At 40.7% G+C, this 25952-nt stretch overlaps 1 protein-coding gene across 10 annotated transcripts in view; it reads right to left on the reverse strand.

The window, feature by feature from the left end:
- Pde1c (phosphodiesterase 1C) overlaps window positions 1-25952 on the reverse strand; it is a 554512-nt gene that overhangs the window by 108616 nt on the left and 419944 nt on the right. For all 10 annotated transcript variants that reach the window (XR_003848641.1, XM_017796743.2, XM_029560849.1 and 7 more), the window contains 5 exons: window positions 24065-24247; window positions 23112-23178; window positions 17441-17557; window positions 15183-15323; window positions 1650-1750 (listed from right to left, as the gene is read on the reverse strand). Coding sequence is in view for 9 of the 10 variants with exons in the window: in XM_017796743.2 (XP_017652232.1) it covers window positions 1650-1750; window positions 15183-15323; window positions 17441-17557; window positions 23112-23178; window positions 24065-24247 (609 nt within the window). In the remaining variant the exon portion in view is untranslated. The remainder of the gene's footprint in view (window positions 1-1649; window positions 1751-15182; window positions 15324-17440; window positions 17558-23111; window positions 23179-24064; window positions 24248-25952) is intronic.

Below are 25952 nucleotides of genomic sequence, written 5' to 3' on the forward strand. Positions count from 1 at the left end.
GTTAAAGACCTAGGATGACCAAGTTGCAAGGCACAAACAAACGGAAGGGAGGTCTTCTGACAGCAGGGCCAGTGCCCCCTAAAATACCAATTCTTCCTACCATTGGCCAAATGTTGGGATGAATCTAGTATACCTTACATAGTAGGCTTAGCCATTCATCTGTCAAAAAAGGAAGGACCTGGTCACACAGTTTTCTAAACAGATGCACTGGACCCAGAGTTCTGAATAAAGTTTTGTCAAAGGCCAATAGGTCAATGTTTAAATTTCATTCCAAACCAAGTTTAACTGAACCCACTGGAATTATCCCACCACTGTGGAGAGAATACAAGACATGCAAATGCACTTTGACAGATGCTCTTCTGCTGTTGGTAAGTTAGGTATAATGGATGTATGTTTTGTGGCATTAAGCTCCTTTTCACTTCCCATGATTCTGCAGTTTTCCAACAAGCTGATTGATTTGATACTGGTCTCTGAGCAAGACCCATGCTCAGTTGTCCCACCCCTGGGCAGTTGTGAGTCTCTGTAGTTCCTGTTCACAGAGCAAAGCTCCCCATCAGTGTTCTGGGGAGCACCCACATTTAGAGATCTTGGAACAGATAACAGAAAGCTGCTTTCAACAACTCAGACCATGCTACTAGGGAAGGGATGAGAACTAAAGAGAATAACTTAAGTTCTTTAGTGTACTCCAATTCCCTTCTGAAAATGGTGCAGACAAGACAGTCTTCTTTTGCATACCACATAATCACATGTTGAGTTCATGAGATGTATGTAGGCTTATTTTGACCATACATCTATCAGGAGCATGCACCTGCTTTTTCCAGTGAAAATGTCAAGTGCCTTTCTCCAAATCCAGGTTTTGCTGGTTTCTTATATCAAAGCCTGGTTACCCTACTCTGAGCATCTTCCTCATTCCACATCACTGTCTTAAGAGACTGAGATTTTAGGTCAGGAGGAGAAAGATAAGGTTCAACCTAAGTAGAAACGACAGTTGACTCTCACTGTTTACTTGGAATAAATAGGGATAAATCCACAGACACCAAAATTAGCTACTGATTTCTGTTATGGATTAGGGTCAGACACTGGATCCAAGTTTAGTATCACCAAAGGAGGCTTGTGTATATCAGTAAGGATGCAGAGAGCCAACAGAGAAAATCTACTCCCCATGCCCTGTGCCAGGGAGCTTTGCAGGCACATGACAGAACAGAGATCAACCCAGAGAGGGGAAAAAGAGGATCACAGAAGAGTATCACACCAGAACCCCAAAGACAAGAGGCAGCTGTTAGCACCCACAGCATTGCAGTGATCACTTCAACTTACACAAGGAGGGAGCTGCATCTAAGGCTCTGTGCAGCCTGCACCCACGGGTCTTTGAAGTAGGTGGAATGCACACAGAACATAAGTAAGTAATGAATGAGCGTTACAATGGAGCAGAAAAGAAGATGCACGTCAGATCTGAATAAAATATGAGAGATAACAGCAGGCAGCTTTTCAAATGCCATGTATTCACTGAAGGGAGCTGGGCGTCTCTGTCGTTTATAAATTCATCTTTTCAGAAATGCAAAATAGAGCAACCACACAGAAAGGTTTCAGCGCACACCTCGCTGACTTCTAAAAGCCTATCTCCGGCCCCTCCTGCCTCTTCTCCTCACCGTGTCTGGATGTGGAAATTGTTGGTGGTTCCAGTATGTTCGTAATCATGGATGGCAGCTGAGAAGATTATTGCAAAGATCTCCAGCTCCGTCAGCCAGTTCTGAAAGGAGATGACACAGCAATCACATAATCTGTCTCTTTCTCACAGTTCTCGGCATGCTGACAGCATGCTCACGTCGCTGCCTTCCCACCCTGCAGCCTACACTATTGCCAAACAAGTTCTTACACATAGAGTGGAGGTTTTCCTCACTGAGGAGACTGTGGACCTGTGGTCTGAAAACAGCATGCAAGGTTGCAAGAGCTACCACTTTTATCTGACTCTCAAGAAGGTCAGGGACAGTCAACATGAAGAACTTTTAAAAGTCCTCAACAAATATTCCTCCAACTTCAAAATAAACTCCCTGTTTCTCTCTCCTTACCTCTTCCTCTCCCTCTCTCTCCCCCACCCCCACCCCAGGAAACAAATTCAACACAATACCCATTCTATTTCATATATACAATATTAAAAGATTTCAGCACAGTGTCAAACACTAAGAGTATAAGTAACCTAATGTCTGCAGAGCATTGTTTACTACAGGGTGGGTAGAGGCACATGGACAAACAGGACAGATTTCAGGCTTGTGCTAACTGATGTTTGTGGGGTCCAATCCCATTCATTCCATTGAGGGTGGCTATGGTTTGGTAGTTTGCCAAGTCCATCCATGACCAGAAGAATCAGCATCATCTGGAAGCTTGCTACAAATATAAATGCATTCTTTGGCCCTGCCCAATCACCCTGGATCAGAATCTCTATCTTATGGCTCAGTAATCCATACTCAGTCAATTCTTCCAGATAATTCTGAGGTACATAGGTGCTTGAGAACCTTTGTGATGGAGATTCCCTTAAATGAGTTCCACTGAACGGACACTGTGGATTCATGTATGCTTCCCATCATCCCTTGAATAGCCCTTGCTTAGATGCCAGTGCACCCACAACATAACCTTCATGCCTCAAAGGCAACTCATTTGAACTTTCTGTTCAACTTTGTTACTAGTTGAATTGATGTTCATCAGATTCGGCATGGTTACTGCAACCTATCTTTTGGTAAGTTGCACTTATAATTTTGTAATTAGGTGTGACATAAACCAATAAAATATGAGCAAGAAAGTATGAAATTGATGTTTCTATAAAACACAAGTTCAGTGCTTTGCATAGTCACTGAAGGCTTTGCTGTCAAAATAATTTGAGAACTGCAAATCCACAGAAAGTAAACGCAGAAATTTAGTCTCTACTGTCTGCTTTGTGAGGATCTGTGAGTTCCCATTTCACTTAAAGAGAAATCAAAATCTTACATAGGGACAAGGCTGGTGAAAGATAAAAATGAGGGTCTAAATCAGTCACACTCAGAAAAGAGCCTAGGGTCTGAATTTAAAATAAGTATATGATATATGTTTATATGATTTAAGTTTATACAAAATGATTCCAAATAAATACAGACATTTATGGCTTTCCACTTTAACCACTTACTTCAAACAATTATTAAATTGGTTTTTAACCCCAGAAACTCCTGAGAATCACTGCCTCCTTTAAGGATGTGTAAGAGGAAAATACACGAATGACATGCAAAGGTGAAAGGTGAGCTCACAGTAAGTGAATAATGAACAGGATGATAACTTGAAGGAAAGAAAGTAAGTACTTTGGAAAACTATTTCTAACAAATAGCTGCCTGCAAGGTCAGAAAGTTCCTTGACATAACAACACACCTCAAAACACAAACTGAGGTGCAAGGGGCAGGAAGACAAAGAAAGACTACTGGGAAGTTGTCAGAATAGATGAAAAGAGATGGATGAGAGGCGGTGGGGAGGGGTCTGAGGGGAGAACGTGCTGACAAGCCTGAGGGCTGGAGTTCCATCTCGGAGCCCACATGGTAAAGTGGTCCCTGACTTCCACAGACAAGTCATGGCACAACTCCCCCAAATAAACAAACAAGCAAACAAATGAATGACACAGAGATAAGGAAAGAAATGTTGAGCTGCCTTTGGACAGGAAACAAGGCGCCCCTCCTCACCTCATAGCAGGAAGGCTCATGATGCAGCAGACCTGTCCTGGGTGCTTTTTAAAAAAACAATGCTTTCTATTCTTTGAATGTTTCATATATTTATACAATGTATATTGATGATATCGCCCATCACTCCTTTCCTTCTACCTCCTCCAATGACCCCTTATCTCTCTTCCAACCTCATGTCTTCTTTTTATGTTTTTACATTTTTATTTATTCATATTTCGTGTGTATGAGTGTTTTGCCTGTGTGTATGTAAGTGTATCACATGCACGCAATGCTCACAGAGGCTAGAAGAGGGTATCGGATCCCCTGGAACTGGAGTTACATACAGTTGTTAGTCGTCATGTGGGTGCTGGGAACTGAACCCAGGCCCTCTGCAAGAGCAGCCAGTGCTCTTAACCACTCATCCATCTCTCCAGCCCCTTTGTCTTCTTTTTAAACTTAGAAACTCAGGTAGCACTCACACCTCTATATAAAGGAACTGGATGCACGGTTGCTATCCCCAGTTTACAGACTGAGAAACTGAGACCCAGCAAGACTCAGGACCCACCCAAAGTCACACAGTTGGGCAAGTGACAAACCATATATAGCTCCATATTTCTCATCTATAATCTGTACCTTAAATTCCTTTATTTATATTGTTCATTTACTTTTACATAAAGTAGGTATATTATACTATATCTTTTATTGATACTGTTCACATAAATCACATATGTATTTCTCTTTTTAAAAAATATCTTTTTTTTTTTAATTTTATGTGTATGAGTGTATTGCCTGCATGTATGTGAGTGCAACCCGTGTCGTGCAATGCTGCAGAGGTCAGAAGAGGGCTTCGGATTCCCCTGGCACTGAAGTTAAGGATGGTTCATAGCCACCATGCGAGTGCTGGGAATCGATTTTTAGATAAAGGCACTCACATAACAGCCTAGGCTGCTCTGAAACCCGCTATCTGGCCCAGGCTTGCCTTCAATTTACAACAATCATTTTTAGCCTCCCAGGTACAGAAATCACAAGTCTGCACCTCTGCTACTGGCTGTGTTGATGTCCTTTCCTCCCTAGAACTCTGTTGTCACTTATCTGCTCCTGAACCTCTCTACCCATTCCCTACATACATGTCTCTTCTTATGTCAACGTCAATGTCATGTTCTAAAATAAGATTGTGAATGGAAGTCGGCATAACATCTTACCAAACCTGAGTCATGAAGCACTAGTCCAGGCTGTGGTAATCTCTACAACATTAGTCCAGGCTATGGTAACCTCTAGAACAGTAGTCCAGGCTGCGGTAACCTCTAGAGCATTAGTACAAGCTGTGGTAAGCTCTAGAGCATTAGTCCAGGCCGTGGTAACCTCTACAACATTAGTCCAGGCTGTAGTAACCTCTAGAACATTAGTCCAGACTGTGTTAACCTCTAGAGCATTAGTCCAGGCTGTGGTAACCTCTAGAACATTAGTCAATGCTGTAGTAACCTCTAGAACATTAGTTCAGGCTGTGGTAACCTCTAGAATATTAGTCAAGGCTGTAGTAACCTCTAGAACATTAGCCCAAGCTGTGGTAACCTCTAGAACATTAGTCCAGGCTGTGGTAACCTCTAAATGAATAGTTCCCATACCACAGACATCAGAGATGCTTCCTTCCTATGCAAACATACTGACATAGCCTTTGTGGGCTATAACTTAACTTCTAATAAACCACAACAATAAGTGATTAAGCAAGCTTACTGCAAAACCAAATGGTACCTTTGAAATTCATTTTAAACCAATCCAGGCTTTCCAACAATCAGTACGACAGGAACAGTATTATCTGAGGAAGGAAAGGGGAGAGACCAGAAACATTTTCACCGAGAAAAGGCAACAACCATGAGCCTTGAAGCCTGGCAGAGCATGAAATGGAGGCAGACATTTTTGGAAGTAGCCTATCTTGAGTAACAGAATGAGTCTCTGGGCCTCGTAATGCCAGAGTGAGTGAGAAATGTAAACTGGATTGAACAGGCTGTGGTGTTACATGCAAGAGAGTAACAGAGCCAGCGCCACATTTCAGGAAGACTATTTGTCAGAAAAGGGAGGAGAAACGGAAAGGTCCATGCCACGTGTAGACAGTACGAGTGTAGAAGTCATACAACTTAGGACTGAATGCAAGGTAGAGTTAGAGGCAGAAATAGGAGATAAATGAGTTAATATGGCCTCAAAACTCTGAACCAGTGCTAATAACATCCTAGGTGGTTTTAGATGGCAGCATTAAATAAGTGTAGAGATGAAGAAAGCAGAGGGCAATATTTTGAGAGATATTGAGATTCCTATTTCAATATAGTTCAGATTTTCTTGACTTTTCTAGCTTAATTACTTTGAATGCAGAGGTTTTACATCAACCTGTAAGAAGCAAGAAATTCTGGTCCCACAGGTATCTTGTTCTAGGGTTATCAAACTGTGACAAGATATTAATCACAGATCCCATCTTCCAAATATGAGTATCACAGCTAATTTGCTAACAGACCTGCCTGGGCACCTAGCAATGCTGCATTTTGGAGTGTGTCATGTGTGGCTCAGAAAAGCTAGTGGTGTATGTAGGTGTTTGGGTAAGAGGGGAGAGTCGTATATAACAGAGGAAATGAACATGAGCCATTTCCCTCTGCTAGAGAATACGACTGGCAAGTTGTGACTCTGCTGTGTCACAACTGATCCTTCTGCATTGTTTTCTGTTACTACCTTAACAAATCACCACAAACCTAGATGCTTAAATAACGTCAATCTTTTACTGGTAATCAGTCTGCAGAACAGAGACCCACCACAGTGTGTATCTCCTAGACCTGGAGTTATGGACAGCTGTTCGTCACCATGTGGGTTCTGAGAAACAAACCCAGGTTCTTTGCAAGAGCAGTCAGTGCTTTTAACCCAGTTCTAATGTATGAATTTTAAGGAGACAGAATTCAACCTAAAGCAGCTACTTTATCACAAGACAATCTCAATCACTGGAAATAGGAGTTTCCCCTTCTTGAACATATGCTATTTCTACTTGCAGGGACAATCAGAGATGCTCCACAACTTACCATGGGGTAAGACCTTTATAAACCCACCCTAAATTTAAAACACTCTAAATGGAAAAGACATTGAATCCTCTTAATGTGTGGAATACCCTAGCCTAGCATTGTGGGGTATCATGGGGTGCCTCTTGTTTCCCCTGGGACCACATGGCAGAAGGGGAGGCAAAGCCCAGGGTACCATTAGACATCCTAAGACAACATCTGCCCCAGTAGACTAGCCCAGGAAAAGAAGAAAATTCAAACCTACAATTTCCACAGGATGCATGTTCCTTTTGCACCTTTGCAAAGCCATGGGTTGAACCATCACAAGTTTACATATAAGAAGCCAATTCCCAAAGATTTTCACAGTGAAGGGTTTTCTCTAAGGTCTCGCGGAGAAGTAACACTTTATATTATATTGTCTTCATATTTTATACTGTGCTGTTGTGGAACTCTGTCCTCTGGGCATGGCATGGTCACCACTGTCTTGAAATCAGAGAGACTGTAATTATCCACAGGAGACCATCACAAGATCCAGCCTATCAATGCTCCTTTTAGAAGGAGTGGGGAGAGCCATTAGACCCTCACCTTAGATTCCAGACTCTTGTTCCCTCTTCCCTCCCCTACAGCTTCCCATAATCCTGCCTAGCGGCTCATGGTCCTGAGAACTGCTGAAGAATAGACATGGAGGTTGACTGGGGCTGGGGACTCCAGAGATACAGCTTTTCATGAATGCCACCCATGATCCTGAAAGTGACCCCAATAAACTCCTCGGTTCATCAAGCTAGAGTTGGGTGGAATTATTTCTCTGGTTTATTGTTACCCTCTTTATCTGGAGGGAACAGAAATATACACCCAGGAAAAGTGATGCAGTACACATTTCCAAATACTCAAAAAAAAAAAAAGTGCTAGACTTTCCATAAGAGTTTCGAGTATTCTTTCTATCTTTAAATTTTTATTTATTTCATTTTATTTTATGTGTTATGCTTGAAAGAGCAGCCAGTGTTCTTAACTCTCCAATCCTGAGAGTTTTGTATATTCTTAATTACAAGATTATAAACAAATATTTGTGCTACAAATAAAAATACCAAGCAATTGGGTTATAAAGGTCATCTTGACCATTATTCCTGGGTAGGAACCTCCCCAGAGCTTCACTGAATGTCTGCACTTTAATATTTATTTAGATAGTGTTCTATATATTTTCACATATAAATGCATGTAGATATACTTCATTAAACAATATGAAATATGAGAAATACACTTTTTGCAACTTAAATATTTTATTTTTTTTATGTATATGATTATATTGCCTACATGTATGTAGGTGAACCTGTGTTGTGCAATGCCCTTGGAGGTCAGAAGAGGGCATCAGAGTCCCTGGAACTGGAGTTATGGGCGGTTGTTAGCTGCCATGTGGGTGCTGGGAATTGAACCTGGGTCCTCTGCAAGAGCAGCCAATGCTCATAAGTGCTGAGCCATCTCTCCAGTCCCACTTTTTGCAACTTTTAAAATAACACATCTTAGATTTGTCCTACAAATCTATTTAATTACCATAAATCTATTGTAATTACAGTATTATAGGATCCTAAATCCCTACAGACGCCATAAGTCTATTGGAATTACAGTATTCTAGGATTCTGAATCCCTGCAGACTGTCATATATGCTGCAATTTTCTACTGTCATAAACATTGTTACTGTGAATCTCACTGTGCATTCCTCCGAGTTCCTAGAGTGCCAGAGTATTAAACGGAATTTTCTTTGTGGTACTGCTACAGTTTGAATATTTAATGCTTCCTCCAATCCTAGGTATTGAGAATTACTCCAATTTAGTGTCATTGGGAGGTACTGAGGAACTCTATGTGGGGTCCAGTAAGAAGTCTTCCCGACATTGGGGAGGGGTGGAGTAGTTGAACTCTGGCCTCCTCTTCCTTTTTGTTCCTGGACACAAGATGAACAGCTTTGGGCTGACACTTATGTGCTCCTACCCCAACAAGCAGTTATGGACTGGTCTTCTAAATCATAAACTTGAACAAAACTTTTCTCTTTATAAGAGGATCTATTTCAGATACTTGGTATAGTGATGGAAAACTAACACAAGTAATTACTTCAAGATTGTCTTCTTAAATGTCTATACAAATGTGCTGTAGCACGTACAATAGAATAGAATTTCCTGCAAAACAGGGTTTCTCATCCAGGGAAACTGCCCCATCTCCCATTTGATCAAAAGAACTAGAGGAGAGGAAAAGGGGGGCAAATTTGATCAGAACACATTCTATGTATGTATGAAATTATCAAACAATAATAAAGGTACTTCAGGACATCTCATTAGAATGGAAAAATAAGGAACATGAATCCAGTATTGTTAGGCAAACATGATAACCATTACACTACTTGAGCTGGGCATGGTGGCTCATGCCTTTAGTCCCAGCACTTGGGAGGTAGAGGCGGGTGGATCTCTGTGAGTTCAAGTCCAGCCAGGTCTTCAAAGTGAGTTTCAGACTAGCTGGGGCTACAAGGAAACCCCGTCTCAAAAAGACAAAATAAATAAATAAGTCCACTATTGGCAATTTTTCCATAAAAAATTACCTGGCAAATGTCAAGACTGCTGAAATGGAGAAATCTGCTATAAATATTAACCAATACTTAGAAATATCAAACCAGCAATATTTTGTTTATATATGTGTGTGTTTGCTACATACTGACATTGTTTAAGCTTATATATCTTGGAATTCTGAGCTGTGGTTTCCATGTCTCATTCATTAATCACATGCATTACCTCTGTGTTTTTTCATGCTGTTTGCCATTTTCCTATAGAACTTGTGTCCATTCTGTGAATTTATTTATGCAATCTAGATCTTAATCTTTCTTTTTGATGCATTCCCACCAGGTTCTTAGTTCATTAGTCTATGGGATAATTTACCTTATAGAAGTTCTAAACCTCAGTGTATTTCAATTAATCAATATTTTGCTGTAAAACAGTGTTTTGATATTTATTTCAGAAAGTTTCCAGGCTGCAAAGATGGCACAGTGTTGGTAAGAGCATCCTTGCTGTGCAAGCATATGGACCAGAATTCAGATCCCCAGCACCCTCATAAAAAGCTGGATATGGCCCCGTTTTCTATAACCCCAGTACCATGGCTGGGGAGAGGGGTGAAGGCAGCAGGAGTGCCAAGACTTCTGGTGAACCAGCCCAGCTGAAACACAGAGAGTCCCAGGTTCAGTGACAGAGCCTGTCACGCGGGAACAAGGCCGAGCATGGTAGAACAGTACACCCATGTCCTGCTCCGGCCTCCACACGTGCAGAGACACTCACACCTGCATAGATATATACACACACAACACACATATATATACACAAACAACACATATGTACAAATATACACATACACACATACATGCAACACACTCATTCACAGATACACACAACACATATGCACACAACACACATTTACATGTATATATACTTATAATATGTGTACATGTGACACATACATGCATAGAAAACACACACATGCATGCATATACAAAACACTCATACACACAAATACATAATACAACACACATGCACATACATACACAATACAACATATACACATACATACATATAGTCACAGACATATACAACACACATGTATACGTGTACATGGAAGGAAGGAGGGAGGGAGGGAGGGAGGGAGGAAGGAAGGAAGGAAGGAAGGAAGGAAGGAAGGAAGGAAGGAAGGAAGGAAGGAGTTTCCTTTCTTGTTTCAGACTATAAGCCTTGATGATTTCTCTTCTACTTTGAGCATATTATTATTTTTTGTTTTTATATATTCAATTCATTTGACAGAATTTTTTGTGACTGATTTGAAGAGCAAAAATATTCTGTTTTTTTAAATGAATAACTAACTATTCCAAGATACTCTAAAATACTTTTGTTTTGGAAATGAGTTTCCTGTGCGTGCTTGGGCGGCCACGTCTTCGCATTGTCTTCTTACTCTTCCCCTGTTCACTCTAGTGAAGGATCCGTTCTCAACAACCACTAAGACTGACTGGGTCAAAGTCGGTGGTGGCGGCCATGTTGCCCGGGCCTATGGTTCACTCCTCCATCCTTATCACACTTGATCCATGCTCGATCCTGGACCCACAATTCACTCTCTTTCATTTTTCTCCATAATTTCAAACACTTTGGCCCAAGATCACAGGCATCTTTTCAGTTACAATGCTGGCTAGAATTCTCGCCTTTGTTTGAAGCTGTGGGCTGCACTTGAGAGCCTTTTGTACCTGTCCATCACCCTTTCTAGATAATCCCATTTGGCTCCAGGTCTCCATAAAGCATCATTGGGCCCAAGAGGACCTAGCCTATGGGTCCATCCCTGATCTTTAACAGAACTTTAAGTTCCTTGTGTTTTCTTCTTGCTTGGTATTGTGCATGGATATGTGATGGGATCTTAAACTCTGTATTGTCCACATCAGAACCCTTGATTCTCCCTCCACCCCCCAAAATCAGTCTTGCCACTAGACTTTCTCAGCAATACTCCTTACCAAAAGATCTAAGCTGTGTTCTCAATACCTCACTTTAACATTCCAAGGGACCACTTATTCCTTCTAACACTACCTACATAATAGTAACTTTCCTCTCCATCTAGCAACACACTTCCCAGTCCAAACTTCTACCATCTTCTCATTCTTATGAAGCTCTCTTCTAGTAGGCTGCCTCAGAATCCACCCGCCACAGGAATCTCTCCCTCCCACTCTTCCTTATTCCCTCCTTCTTCCCTGTCTCTCAACCTCCTCTTTTCCTCTTCCTCTCCCCTTTTCTCCTCCTCCTCCCTCATCTTTTTCTTTATTTTCTGAGCAAGGGTTTCACTTTATAGCTCAGACTGGCATGGAACTTATGATCCTCCTACCTCCACTCTGTGGTGCTGGTATTACATGTGTGTAACACCACACCTGTCCACTATTATTTTTAACTGGATCACATCACCACCCTATCTGAAACTCACTAGTGTGTTCCCAAGACCCTTACATAAAATAGGAATTCATTACCCAGACCTATAAAGCCAGACCTGGTCCAGCTCTGCCTTTCCTCTCTAACCCCATCTTACACCACTGTGGTCTTCACACACGTCCTCCATGCATCTGTCTTATGTCTGTGAAATGCCACCAAGTTGTTCTTCCATAAAGTCCTTCATGCCACCCCTGTACCAATTCTGCAGGCCTACACTTCAGCCCTCGGTGTGGCTACAGCTGACAGTAATGGTGATCTCAGCTTGAACGTTACCTCTGGAGAGACTAAGGAGTCTAGAGCCCAACTTTCCTATGTAGTACCCTGCTGTAACAGTCTGTAATGCTTTGCTGGTGTTTTCTCATTTCTTTTATAGAATGCTGAGTTCTGTAGGATCACGGCACCCTTGCCGAGTCTTAGTTCACCCATGCTGCGATGGCTAATGTGGTTTGGAAGGAAACAGAAATGAGTCCTCACAGCTCTGGAGGCTGGGAACTCCAAGGTCAAGGTGTCAACTGATTTGGTGTCTGATGAAAGTCCATTTCCTATTTATAAAAAACTTCATGTGGGGGGCTGGAGAGATGGCTCAGTGGAGAACTGGCTGTTCTTGTAGAAGGCTCAGGTTTGAATCCCACCACCTACATCGTAGCTAACAACTGGCCATAACTCCACTTTCATGGGCTCCGACACCCTCTTCTGCCTTCTGTGGGCATTGCATGACATGGGTGTACTTATACACACATAAGCAATACACTAACACACACAGAAATAAAAATAAAGAAAAAACTTCACATGGCAGAAAGAAGAAAGCCATCTGAGTTTCCTTTATAAGGTCACTGATCCCATTCTTACAAGTGTTGCCTCAGGACCCCATAACTTCCCAAAGATCTGCCCTCCTAATACTATCACCAGAAGGATAAGATTTTAGCATATGAATTTGGAGGAGAAACATTCAGTCCATAGCATCCTGTTTAAAAATACCCAGTACATAGTAAATGCTCAGTAAATATTTGGATGTATGTTTTGAGACTGGTAAAACCCCATTAAATGTATTTGCCTATTTTTTTCATTAAAAACCATCTACTTTATTATGTTGAATTTGTCAATATTTAATATTATTAAAGAACATGCTACCCTCCTGCTACAATTCCTTTCCAAACTCAATTTTTCTAACATAGCAAAATACATACATTACAGTAACCTCTCTTGTTATCAAGTTGCACATTAGTTTGTTTTCAGGTAGAGTATAATTGGGCTGGATTGCAGGACTCACAAGCAAGCACTCTACCATTGAGCTATGGCCCATTAAATTTATCTGACATTTTTATTATTATTGTTTTGAAGAAATTGCCATTTATATAATACAATGGTTTCACATTTAAAACATTGTACATCACCTCTCTCATTTAAGCATTACATTTTAGTCCTCCGAGTTAGTGTTTTTGTTTCCCTTTTTATGTTTTGAAGTTATTTATAGTAATTATATATTTTGAAGCTGCTGAGAATACACTTTTTCTATCATTTAATTTCCAGTATATAGGCAGTATTTTACTAAACTTTTATAGAGGTCTCTTATTCAATCTAATAATTTGTGGGGTTTTTAAAAAAATTTTCTAAAGGAACTGGTCTTGGTATTTCCAAATTTTCTCAATATTTCAGCCTTTTAAAATGCTATACTTCATTCACTGGGATTGCTAAGAAAATGCTCAGTAGCAGCTGATTGTGGACACATCTGACTTGGTCAGTGTGGACCCCACTGATTAAGCCATGTTTTCATGTGTATGATTGGGGTTTCTAGTAGAAATCTTTTACCAAATCCAACATGCTCTCTCTGTAGTGTTTCTGTAATTTTAAAAAGTGGCTTCATAAATAACTGTTTTTTAGAAATGAGACTTGAAATAAGAAAATAGGATAATGGGTTTTAGGAAGTTCTACAATGTTCTAGTAACAATATTTTCTACATATTTTGTGCTTTCTTTGTAAGAGAAACAGAGTACCCAGTATTTTTGATATTTTATTCTTGGCTGTCAAAGAACCACTTTAAGGTAAAATATTTTTCTCTCTTTCAGAAATGAGGAAATCTGGGCATAAAGACACATGTAATTTATCAGAAGTCACAATATCTAATGTGTGACTAAGCAAAGATTCATATCCAGGGCAGTAAGCTCCAAAATCCACTCTCTCTCTATTCAAATTTAATTCAGGGAGGTTTTAGACTGAGTCATTCAACATGCAGAAAGATGGCAAATGTGCTGTGTTTACGGTTAATTGATAACCATGTCTAAGAATATCTGCAGATCCATAAAGAAGGGAATTTCAAAGTACAAAGCCATAGAGACATGGGTTTTGTTTTGTTTTTGTTTTTTGTTACTAACATCTATATCTATTAAAATGAACCCTTACATGTATATAAAGATGGCTGAGGAAGCTGACAGGGTGGCTCAGTGGGTGAAGGTGCTTGCTGCCAAGCCCGACAGTCCACGTCAGTCCCTGGCATGGCAGAAGGGGGGTGGAGACGCCTATAAGTGGTCTTCTAACCTCCACAGGCACATTGTGGCACATGTGAACTCTCCCATACCCCCCACAAAAATAAGTGAATAAATAAATGTAATAAAAAAATTTAAGATGCTAAAGGCACAGATAACCAAGTTGAATAGGTTAGTTATAGAACACATTCAAAACCACGTGAAGAGCTAAAAGGCACGGTCATAATAAGGACATTTCAAATGACTAGTCAATTAACCCTTAGGTTAAAATAAAAAAGCACACACACAAATAATATGCGAATAGTCAGGGCTGGACAGATGACTCAGTGGTTAAGAGTACTCACTGCTCTTGCAGAGGAGCTGGGTTCGGTTCCCAGCATCCACATGGTGGCCAATAGCCACCCTGTTCCAGGGGATCCAATTCCTCTTCTGGGCTTTGCAGGCATTGCATGCACATGGTGCACTTACATGCATGCAGGCAAAACACTCAAACACATAAAAAGATCTTTGAAGACTTCTTTAAAAGGATATGACTAGCCAGAGTACTTTAAAAATATACCTAGTAATTTAAACCAAATATGACCTAGAGTAACATGGTTGCCCAGTCTACTGAACATAATTTCAGGATGTGTGAATATCATTGTTAATTCACACAGCAAGAAGTCAACAGAACCACTCCCCATATACAGAAATATATATTTAATTCTAGTAATTATATCTTAATTGGTCATAACTTAATGACAGTATTCATCACAGTAAGAGATCTATTTCAGTAAGCCCAGGAGGAAGAAGAAGAAAATTTCAGGATGTGGAACCCTACGGCTTCCCTTAGGGATTAGGTGATTCCTCGGGAACACGAAGTTCACAGAGCAATACAGTCAACTAGGGCTCACCTGCCTTAGAGTCAGATAAAAAAATAAAAAACTCCAACAGAAAGGACACCAATAAAAAAGTCACCATTGCATATCTGTGTCACTGACAGCTCCTGTCTCTACTTACTGCCACTCCCGTCTTATAGAGGAGGTAATGTACAGTCTGTGTGACATCAGCGGCATGCATCAGGTTGTGGTAAGGATTTTTATGCTTGCTGTATCCCACTTCCAAGGCCTCCACAAATGAGACAAGCGCAGAAATGGGGATCTGAAAGAGAAGCACAAGCACCATTCAGTAAGGACCGAACTGCTTTAAGATCTCTAGGTTCCCTTCTTGCTCCTTTCCGACATGTCGTATACCAAATGAGGAAATCACAGTTTTCACACTTAATAGAATTCACTGGGTAGATTGCCAGATGATTTGAAAGTTGCATGCCAGGCTCTTGGTTGAAGACTACTCAGTCTTACAAATTGTTCTCCTCAACTCAGGCAAAGGCATTTTGTTTTATTCACTTGCAAACCAGTGATTTTTTAAGTATCCATAGAAAACCAAGTTACTGGTGATAACTAAAGTTTTCTCTTTGTTTCTATCTATCCTTAGTCTTCTCCCCCAATCCTAAGTGGGAAGAGATGCTATACAAGATGTCTAATGATATCATAAACAACATTGAGGTACTTAAGAATAACACTAGTAGTCACCACAGTTTATGGACTCATTAACCATTTATAACATTACCAGCAGAAGACCTTCAATACTGCAAGTCACCAATTATAGACTATCAAGTGATAAATAAAAGAGCACAACTTGTTCCTGTTCCCACATAGACCGACTGTCACACTGTGAGGTTTTTTCCCCTCATGACTCCTCTGAAAGGACATGACTTTCAGGAAGTCACACTGGTGCAGTTTACATCTGTTTTGCAAATTGCTTTATAACTTGAGAGTTTTGTATACTTTATAATTTCCCACAAACAGATGAGGTATGCTTGGTAGTACCTGTTCATTTATTTCTCAAGACAGAAAATATTTGAAGATTTTCTTAAAACTGTCAGAACATTGAGATAGTGTTCCCAGATGGTTTAATGTGTAGACTCAAAAGTGTAGACTATACGTGGCTTGCTTTCCCATATAATAGAGCAAAGAAGAATATAAAATGTTATGTACAAAATAAGAGAACCCTAGTGATATAATCGTGCAACCTTACTAGATCAGCGATATGGTTTAAGTTAAATTCCACAAAAAAACATTGGGTGAGCGGCCGAGGGTATGTGTTCCCAGAGACTAACAGATTAAGAAAATCTAAGGAAAATGTATCTACGATAACTACACTGATCTTCTTTCACACATTCATCCTACTAATCAGTAGTATATCTTTACAAAATTAAATATGTCCTTAAAACTGAGTGTGATGGCTCATGCCTATAATCATAGTGCTCAGGGAGCAGAGGCAGGAGGATCATCACAAGTTCAAGATCAGCCAGGGCTACAGAGTAAGATCTTGTCTATGAGTCAGTGAAATGGTGTTAAGGCTTATGCACGTGCACGGGACATTTGTGCCATGAAAAGGGTCTCCAGCCTCCACATTTCATGCAGGTTTCTAACACATAATTAAGGACAGAAGGGCACTGCCATGAAGTGTTTATAGTCATGTAAGAAAAATATGCTTCAACACATTACTCCTTAGGAAAATGATAAAGGCTCACTCTGTCCGGAGAAATCAGTGTGTGTGCACAAAACAACCTACATTTTTCAGAGGCGCATCCATCCAAGCAAGAAATCTGAGGAGATGAGCCAGACAGATGTAGGAGAATGCACCGTTCCCTTGACAACCTGGTCAGACCAGAAGAAGCCCTGTAGTGTGGTGGCTGAGGGGCTGACCCTGGAGACAATGCATGTTCTTTATTTAAACTGAAGAATTAGTATGAAACATGAGTGGCTGGGAAATGTTCTGTCAAGGATGGTAAGTGGGAGCACTTGTCTGAACGAGCCACCGGGTGGGAAGGAAAGGCACAGAGGCTGCTGTGCTCAGTCTGTCTCCATTTCTGCCTCTCTGACAGGAGTGTTTGATAACACACATGATCATGCTAAAATGAGATTGGAGGGCAGCACCTGCCAGGACTCAACTACTGCAAGTGGTGCTTTCAGGAAGACTGGGCTTAACTGGTTTCCTCAGTCTCCGCCCTCCATTGAGAGTCACTTCACCAACCAAATTATACAGAGAAGCACCCTTCAGGAGGGAGTTACTCAGCACCATCAGAGTGATGCCTCGAGTTGCTCACAACAGTCTCCTATCTGTTTAAAAGGATTCTCCTAGTCTTAGCACAGAAGTCACACAAGGATGGATAGACGTGTGCAGTTCATTCATCTTTTTCAGGAGGTACTGACCTTAAAACGGCTGATCAGATCATAGCGTGTGAGTAATTCATAGAAAATGAATTTCAATGCATGATCCCCGCTGGCCTCATTGAGTGAAAAGACATCAAAGGACCATTTGTCCACATCCTGCAGGACAGAGCAGGGAGAAAGCACAGCACCTGTTAGTTCACGTCACCTATGCAGCCGCCCCTCTCCCCACTCCTGAGTCTCCCCGCAGACTGCATCTGTGATTAAACAGCTCAAGACATGTCTTCTGTCCTCAAATATTTTTCAGTGTGGTTGTAGCATATAAACACTTACTGCTAAAAAATATATCTTTATTATTTAGCAGCAATAGACATGATTATTGAGAGTATTATTGATAGCCTTTATGAAAAATGAGTGAAAAGTAATTCATCCTGAAAACAAGTCTCTTTAAAAATTTTCATTTTATTTTATTTTATGTATATAAGTGTATTGCCTGCATGTATGTAACTGTACCCATATCCTGAAACACCTGCTGGGGTCAGAAGAGGGCATCGTAGAATTTCCTGGAACTGGAGTTATGGATGGTTGTTAGCCACCATGTGGGCACTGAGAACTGAAGCTGGGCCCTTGTAAGAGCACCCAGTGCTCTTAACTGCTGAGCCATCTCACCAGCTGCCATGAAAACAAGTCTTAAGTGGTATTACGAGTCACATTAAAAAATATTTTTGTTGATTTGACTTGAGAACTTCATACAATGTAGTTGATCATTTTTAGATGTCCCCCTCCATCTCCACCTTACCCCACTTCCCCCAACCTCATGTTCTTTGTTGTTATTTTTCTATTTAAGGGCCTATATGGAGTCTAATTTATGTTCCTCAAAGCTTCTTGGTGTGAGTCCATTTCCTGAGGAATGGTCAACCTACCAGGCATCGCACCCTTTCTCATTTTACAGAAGAGAAAACTGAAAGCCACCTACTTTTCCAATGGCCCATTGCAAGTAAGGGCTTGGAACATAAGGGGGAATGAGCACCAAGGTCCCACACTTAATGCCTCCAAGGCACAGACTCCTTCCAGCAGGCACAGCAGCTACTACTGCTAAGTTCACAGCACATCTTCTCTGAATTATCTTCAACCCATCAACACTAATGGCTTCCTCTTAATCCACAGTTGACACTGCAATTTCACTGAAGTGCTCAGAAATGTGTAAAGTTGAATACAAAACAGAACACAACTAAACTTTAAACTGCTTAACTAAAACCAAAGAAAACATTCATTTCATGAGGCAGAAAAATGCTATGATCTCTGGAGTCACTAATATGGTGACCTAATTCTTCTACCTGTACATCGCTTTGTTGGAAGAAGCAAATGTAAATGTCAAAGCTAAACTTGACACACACCTTGCATGCCAGCCATGAGACTCTTATTAGTCACAAACAGCCAATTCAGAATACATGTAACTGTCATTGTGTGTGCCTTTGACATAGCAAAATCAGCCACTTGTGGGCATAATAAGCAAAGGAGTGTTTAAATAGCAGTAACAGACATTGAGTTTCCTTATCACATCATGAGTCTTACTCCTGAAGTTTCAGGAGCTGAACTTGAGTTTGGCAATGAGGGCCCATGAAAGACCACAAAGACTGCAGGCCAGGAGTTGGACGGTACCTTGACATGTCAGCAACTACCTGCATGAAAGACTATCACCCCACAACTCACTGCACCCTAAGACAATCCTGCCATTCCCTCTGATCATAACTGAATATTCCAACCATCAGGTTCAACACAAAACCACTAAGGGCTCTCTCAGGGAAACCAGGGCATAGGAAAGCTGTCATGCATAGGGGAAAACATCCCCAAAGATTCTCAACTGAATTGTTTAGATTTAAATGTAGTGATAAACTCACTTCCTTCCTCAAAATTCTCTTTCCATTAATATAATTAAAGAAGTAACATGAGAGAGGTGTTTGTACACATTCCACAAGTCCCCAACTCTAGAAAAGGGTGTTACCTTCCCCAGTGTCACAGAAGACAACGGCAGAGAGATGAAGGGTCAAATATCACATATGGACAGAACCAGATGATCCCACCAACCACCCCTTGTGAACTCCCTGCTGACAGATGACACCTGTAAGCCCAGTGAATCCATTTTGCGACCCAGGCCTCACTCCCTAAATGCCCAACAAGGGCTCAGGCCATAGAGAGAAGTCTGGTTGAGATTTGCCAACACCCCGGAGCTTCATTTCAGTTGCTATAACTGGTCTAGCAAGGGCCACAGTCAGTGTCTGACCCTTACTCCTGAAGAAAAGGCAACCCACTACTCAGAAATGGGAGGGTAAATACAGAGAAGTGGAGGTTTTCTTTGGGCCTTCATTTGAAGGAAATCTTAACCGTGATCCACAAATTTTAATATCTTTCCAAGACACTTAGAAGGTCACTAAAATGTTGATTGAGGCTGTTGTGGGACTCTGAAGGATCCTGGCCTAAGATCTGCATTTTAACAAGCATCCAATTTAACTGAATTAAGCCATTTTTTTTCCTCCCCTACCAAATTTTGCCTAAGGGCATTTCCTATTTTTAAAAAGTGGGAGAACTTCCTGTTAGCATAGCCTAAAGAAAACCTGAATCTGTTCACTTTCTCCCTCTTTAAACCTGGAGTTTATCCAAGGGGCTACTTTCTGAGTCACAGGACAACAGCCCTTCTAAAGAATTCCCTCCTGAATTTCCACAACCTCACCCCAAAGACTAGAAAAATAGAAATTGGTGCGTACTGAATGGGGAAAAATAAAACCATGAAGAATGAAATACAACTCCATTTACAATTTGGAGTGGGTGGTTGTTAATTTTTCTCTTACCTAGATGTCACTTATGCCATGTTCTTACATTAATGGCAAAACCTAAAAGGGCATGATATAATGATTATTTTAGTGAACTGAATTATCTTAGTCTTTAGGATTTTTTTTCCTTACTAGAAGAAATAAGTTGCGGTTGACATATAAACCCCATAGCAGTGAAGTGCAAATAACCTTTCCCCCAACGGGTATATAAAAAAGGAAAAGAGACTCCATCCCCGTGCCTCTCCAACTTACCTCAGTTCACAGTCAATAAAAGACAAGTGTGGAGAACTGGAAAAATATTAGACTGTAAAAGGTTTTGAGCTTACGAGATGAATAGAGGAAAGGCAGAGAACAACAGCTTAGCCTTACTTAATACATGCATCGGTAGTACATGAGGAGAAAGGCTGTCCTTTGGAGTGAGTGCCGATTGCTGCTCTGGATAGTCTAAGTACCTTTCTGTCAGAAAGACTGTGTACTTCTGAGCGTTTCTTTTCCTTAAATGTCAAGTAACAATTTCTGAACAAAACAGATTGTTCCACATTTTTATTTTGCACATATAGCAAAGAGGCCTTGATTTGAAAGAAAGAAGAAAATATCTCAGCATCAGCATACCTACCTGTGTTTGTGTTCATGATGAAGAAATTAAGGATTAAAATATGTTTCTAATGTTCCTAAGACTTTCGCTCAATATTTCAGGTCAATTATGAAAATCAATGCAATTTCATAGTGGGTGTTAGGAAACATCAGATCTCATAAAGTGATTCAGGCTGATTAAATGGGAAACATCACTGTAAATTAGACTGATGGAGCGGGCATTAGTGTGGGGGCATGTAGCTTCTTACAGTGTGCTTTCTGCTCTTAAGTGAAGAGAAAGAAAATATGGACAGTCAAAGGAGAAATGCACATCTGTGTGTTCCAGGTCTCACAAATGCACCCAGTGAAAATCTGAGACAAAAGGAAAACCAGGATGGAATAATGAGAATTGGGCCATGGGGCTTGTTTCTCGCATGAAACTAATTAAGAGGCACTCACTACCTCCATTTCCACGAATGGGAGATTTATCTCCTGAAAACATCATCAGGTTACACAGTTCTCCATATTTCAGAGAAACACACTAGCAGACATCAGAATCCATGATGTCCCTGAATAAATGGACCAGTGCCAAGTGTAGACACCTAGTAGTGTCACCCAGCCTAGGGCATTGGACACTTGCACAGCACTAGCCTGGAGTCCAAACCGAATCAGGTTCAGAACATCAGAAACACCCTCAGACCACTGACTCTGATTTACACCTGCCTCAAAGATCACCTCTGTATTGGGGCCTGTAGAGTTGGTCTGCACAACTTCCAGCTTGCCTGATTGGGAGTAATTCTGCAGGACTCGGTCTAAGTAAGCTGAAGTCATGTTTATATGACTTCCCATGGATATTGGGCTCAGAGCAAGTCTTGGGAGAACAGCAAGATATCTGGAGAGGACAAGGGCTTTGAAGTGTGTTGTCATGCCATGAAACATAACGGGTGTCATGTGCTGGCAACACTGTGTTCAAGTCTCAACATGTCTCTGAATAATTATGGTTTTATTTTTCTTAAAGTTTGCTGGGTCTTACTTAGTTTCCTCTTCTATAAAATGGACTTGGATTGGGCAATGAGATAATGACATAATTACAACCCAACAAGATTCTAAGTTAATTTGAAGTATATTATATATATATATACACACATATATATATATATTTCATCTCCTGTAGCCTAAGATATACGAACTTCAGCATGTCAGATCACTGTACAAAACAAAAATCCATATAGAGTTTGATTTTTTATCCTAATGATGCAATACTCACAGATTAGTGCCCCTCTCTGCCCTCATCAGAGAAACTTCTTTTTTGCAGTAGATATAGGTTAACACAGAGACTCACAACTCATCAGTGTGAATAAAAGACTGCAGAGTGCTCAGACCTGGGACATCTAGCTCACACCCCTTCTTCCCAAGGCTCAGGGATCATTGTGGAAGAGGGGGCAGAAAGGTTTTAAGAGCGAGAGGCAGTAGATGACCACAAGAAAACAGCATTTTCCAGACACAAGAGGGCGTATGCACATATAAACTCAGCAGTTACAACTACATGCACAAAACCTGCACCATCTTAAGTCAGACAATAATCCCAGCATGTCTAGCATGTGGGGAGGGGGGCACAAAGCTGCTAGGTAAGGAGCTGTTAGTAATTGATAGCAGCTGACAGGGGGGAGTCAGTTTTACTAGTAGAGTGACCATGCTACAGGGGATACTTCCCCCACGACTGTTTAGGTAACAAACTAGACGTGATGGACTTGAAAAATGAAATGATGTGAAATTGGTGGGTAGGAAGGTGGGGATGGATCTGACAGGAGATATACGGGGTGAACATGATCAGAACACATTGTATGGAATTCTAAAAGAATTAATAAAATTCTATTTTTAAATTAGAAGGATATAGACTAAGAATGTAGTAAACCTGTTAGAACAGAGGATGAAAGAGCATCGAGCAAGTTGGGGCTGGAGAGGTGGCTCAGCGGTTAAGAGAACTGGCTGTTCTCTCAGAGGACCCATGTTTGATTCCCAGCACCCACATGGTGGCTAACAACCATCCTTAACTCCAGTTCCAGGGGATCCGATGCCTTCTTCTGACTTCCACAGGCATTGCACTACACGGGTCCACTTACACGCATGCAGGTAATACACTCATACACATAAAATAAAAATGACAAATTTTAAAAAAGAATAATGAAAAATTAAGAAAGCAATAACTGGGAAAAGAACAATAATAAAAGCCTCTTAATTTCTAAGAACAAATTTAACTGTATGTTTATGAGATACCATGCTCCCTACAAACCTTTAAGTAACCTTACCTTTAATGCTTCAATAACAGCTGGTGGGTAGCTCAATCCAACCATGTTTGATGTCCGTCTATACATTCTGACAAAGTTAGAGGAGAAAACATCATGTGATAGCTTATGACAAATGATTAGCATCCCAGAGATTCACACAATACAATGAAAAATGAGAAATCAGCTCATCTGGTTTTCCAAGGAACTTCAAGTTCTGAGGAATTTCCCCAAGTTACTCAAGTGACCTTAGTGATAAATTCAACAGAAGTCAAAGCAACCCTAAACTCATGAACCACTGAAAATAAGATAAAATTAAGTCTAAGTGTCCCAGGTTGGAAATTAAATTATTAAAATGGGTGACCTGCTGGGCCAGAACTAACTACGGGACAGCAGGAAGGGTATGGAGTGTGGTACTTGAACTGGATGAAGAATCCCTGTAGGCATCCCATTAGAAATATCTGTTCTCCAGAACTGCCAACAGCACTCAAGAATATATCACAGGAACCTTTGAACTTACCATGGAATTTCTAAATTGTGTAACTGTATAGCGGGGGATTAACATTTCAGTTTCAGGCGGCTAGTGAGACTGACGTGTCATGGGGTTACCCACACCCCATAAGTAAACTGTCTTCCCTGGGGCAGCAACCACAAAGCACCCCTCATCTGTTTGGACAGTAGATACCATTCCCATATTTGAGAAATGGATTCAATAGAGGATGTCCTTTTAAAAATGATGCCAAACTCAAAATTTTCAAATTGAAAAGAAGATTGAGCAAAGAGAAAACTTCTCCTAAGGATGCCATGGAGATTAAAATATGTACAATTTCACCATTTCTTATTCAAGTCTACTTGTTTCTACCCAGAAGCTTCAGTATCTATGTATCAAATTGCATTGAAGGAAGACTTCTGGTTAGGAGAAGCTGGTGTTCTCTTACTGGTTTGCTCATTAAGTGAGGAATGAATTTCACCTTTACCTCTCCACAAATATTCCAGCCTGCACTGCATGGACAATGGTCTTGAACCTGGGCTTCTCCTCACTCCTTCTGAGCATCATCCCCATCTGCCGGGTGAAGGTGGAGGCCAACCAGTCTCGGACCTCAGAAGGCACAGCATCAGACTGAATGTCACTGAGTTCATCCTCTGTATCCAGAAGTCGCCTGAACATAAGAAACATAACCAAGACACTGAAACGGGATCTCAACTTAGAGTTCCTGTTCACAGTAGCTGCTCCTCTGCTCTACCTGCAACACACGTGCAAAGAAATGGAATTAAATCACAGAGAGAGAGAGAGAGAGAGAGAGAGAGAGAGAGAGAGAGAGAGAGAAGCATTTCAGCAAGGCCCATGAAGGCTCACAATGGTATTTTGGATGGCTCCCTTGACTAGGGTAGATCTGGCCTATTCCCCCACCACCCATGTGTTAAAAGTTGTGATCCAGTCATTGATACTACTAGGAGATGGTAGGACCCAGTGGGAGATCTTTAGGCCATTAAAGACATGCCCTTCAAGGGGGTAAGGAGACCAATCCTACTTCTTCCTCCCTCCCTTCTGAACCATAAGGCAAGCAGCTTTGTTCTCCACACATTCCCACTGTGCCGTGTTGCTTGGTCACTGGTTCAGAAGCAATGGAACCAATTAACTACAGACTGGGAGTCAAAATAAACCTCTCCTTTTTATAACTTGATTATTACAGTTATGTGTTATAGTGATGGGAAGCCGATGAATACACTGAATGAAGAAACAAAGAGACAAGAAGAGTCAAACCCACCCTAGTGCAGACTCCACTGGTGACAGACAACTGCACTCAAGAACACACAGCAGCCTAAATTCTTGCAGGGCTGTGGAAGCTGACTGACATGTAAAACCTCCCTTTGAAATGCATTCACAGAGAGGCTTACGTAGTTCATACAGGTACCCATGTGGCATAATTTTATCAAAATTAATGAATGTTTAAAGACTTTGAAAAGCATTACAAAAATCACAACAACCAAGCCCTCTGAAGCAATGATCTTAAATGATGCCAAGTGATGTCCTTTTAATCTAATAGGATGTAATAGACACGTAAATTTCTAAATTCAAGGAAACTTTCCAGAGCAATGCAGTTCCTTGTTTGAGCCCAATGACTTAGCCATCTGTGGCTCTGCTTTTCTGACTTGTCTAACTTATTCATAGGTTAGATCACTAGAAAGGAACATACATAGCTGTGGTATAATAAAACCCAGAATTAAATATCATAAAAGCCCAACTAAAAATAAGTAGTAAAAGCAGATAACAATGTAAAGGTATTTTTTGTTATCATTTGTTTAAATATATAAATTTGGGTGAAGAGGAAATACTTTGGCAAAGATGGCGATACCAAATGCCCTAAATTAAAAATAAAGTATAGCACTAAAAAATAAACCAAACAATCCTTATATTGTAGCAAAATCCATTCAGATTGGAATTTGTTAAAGTAAAGCAAGATACCAAACAGACAAGAGAGGCCTGTGTGAACTAGAAAGACTCATATTCACAATTTCAACATTTTTCAAAAGAAAAGCAATTCTGGGGACTGGAGAGATGGCTCAGCAGTTAAGAACACTGGTTGTTACTGCAGAAGACCATGTTCGAATCCCAGCACCCACATGGAGCTAACAACTGTCTGTAACTCCAATCCCAGGGGAGTCTCTTCTGACCTCTGTGGGCACTGCAAGACATGGGTACACTTACCTACATGCAGGCAATACACACATACACATAAAATAAAAACAATAAATAAAAAAAAGAAAAGAAATTTTGTAATTTTCAAATGCATTTTTAGTGCCTACAATTGCTAGAATAGATGATAGATAGATAGATAGATAGATAGATAGATAGATAGATAG

The sequence above is a fragment of the Nannospalax galili genome, unplaced genomic scaffold, assembly GCF_000622305.1.
Source record: "Nannospalax galili isolate Female #2095 unplaced genomic scaffold, S.galili_v1.0 scaffold132, whole genome shotgun sequence".
In the NCBI taxonomy this organism is placed as follows: domain Eukaryota; kingdom Metazoa; phylum Chordata; class Mammalia; order Rodentia; family Spalacidae; genus Nannospalax; species Nannospalax galili.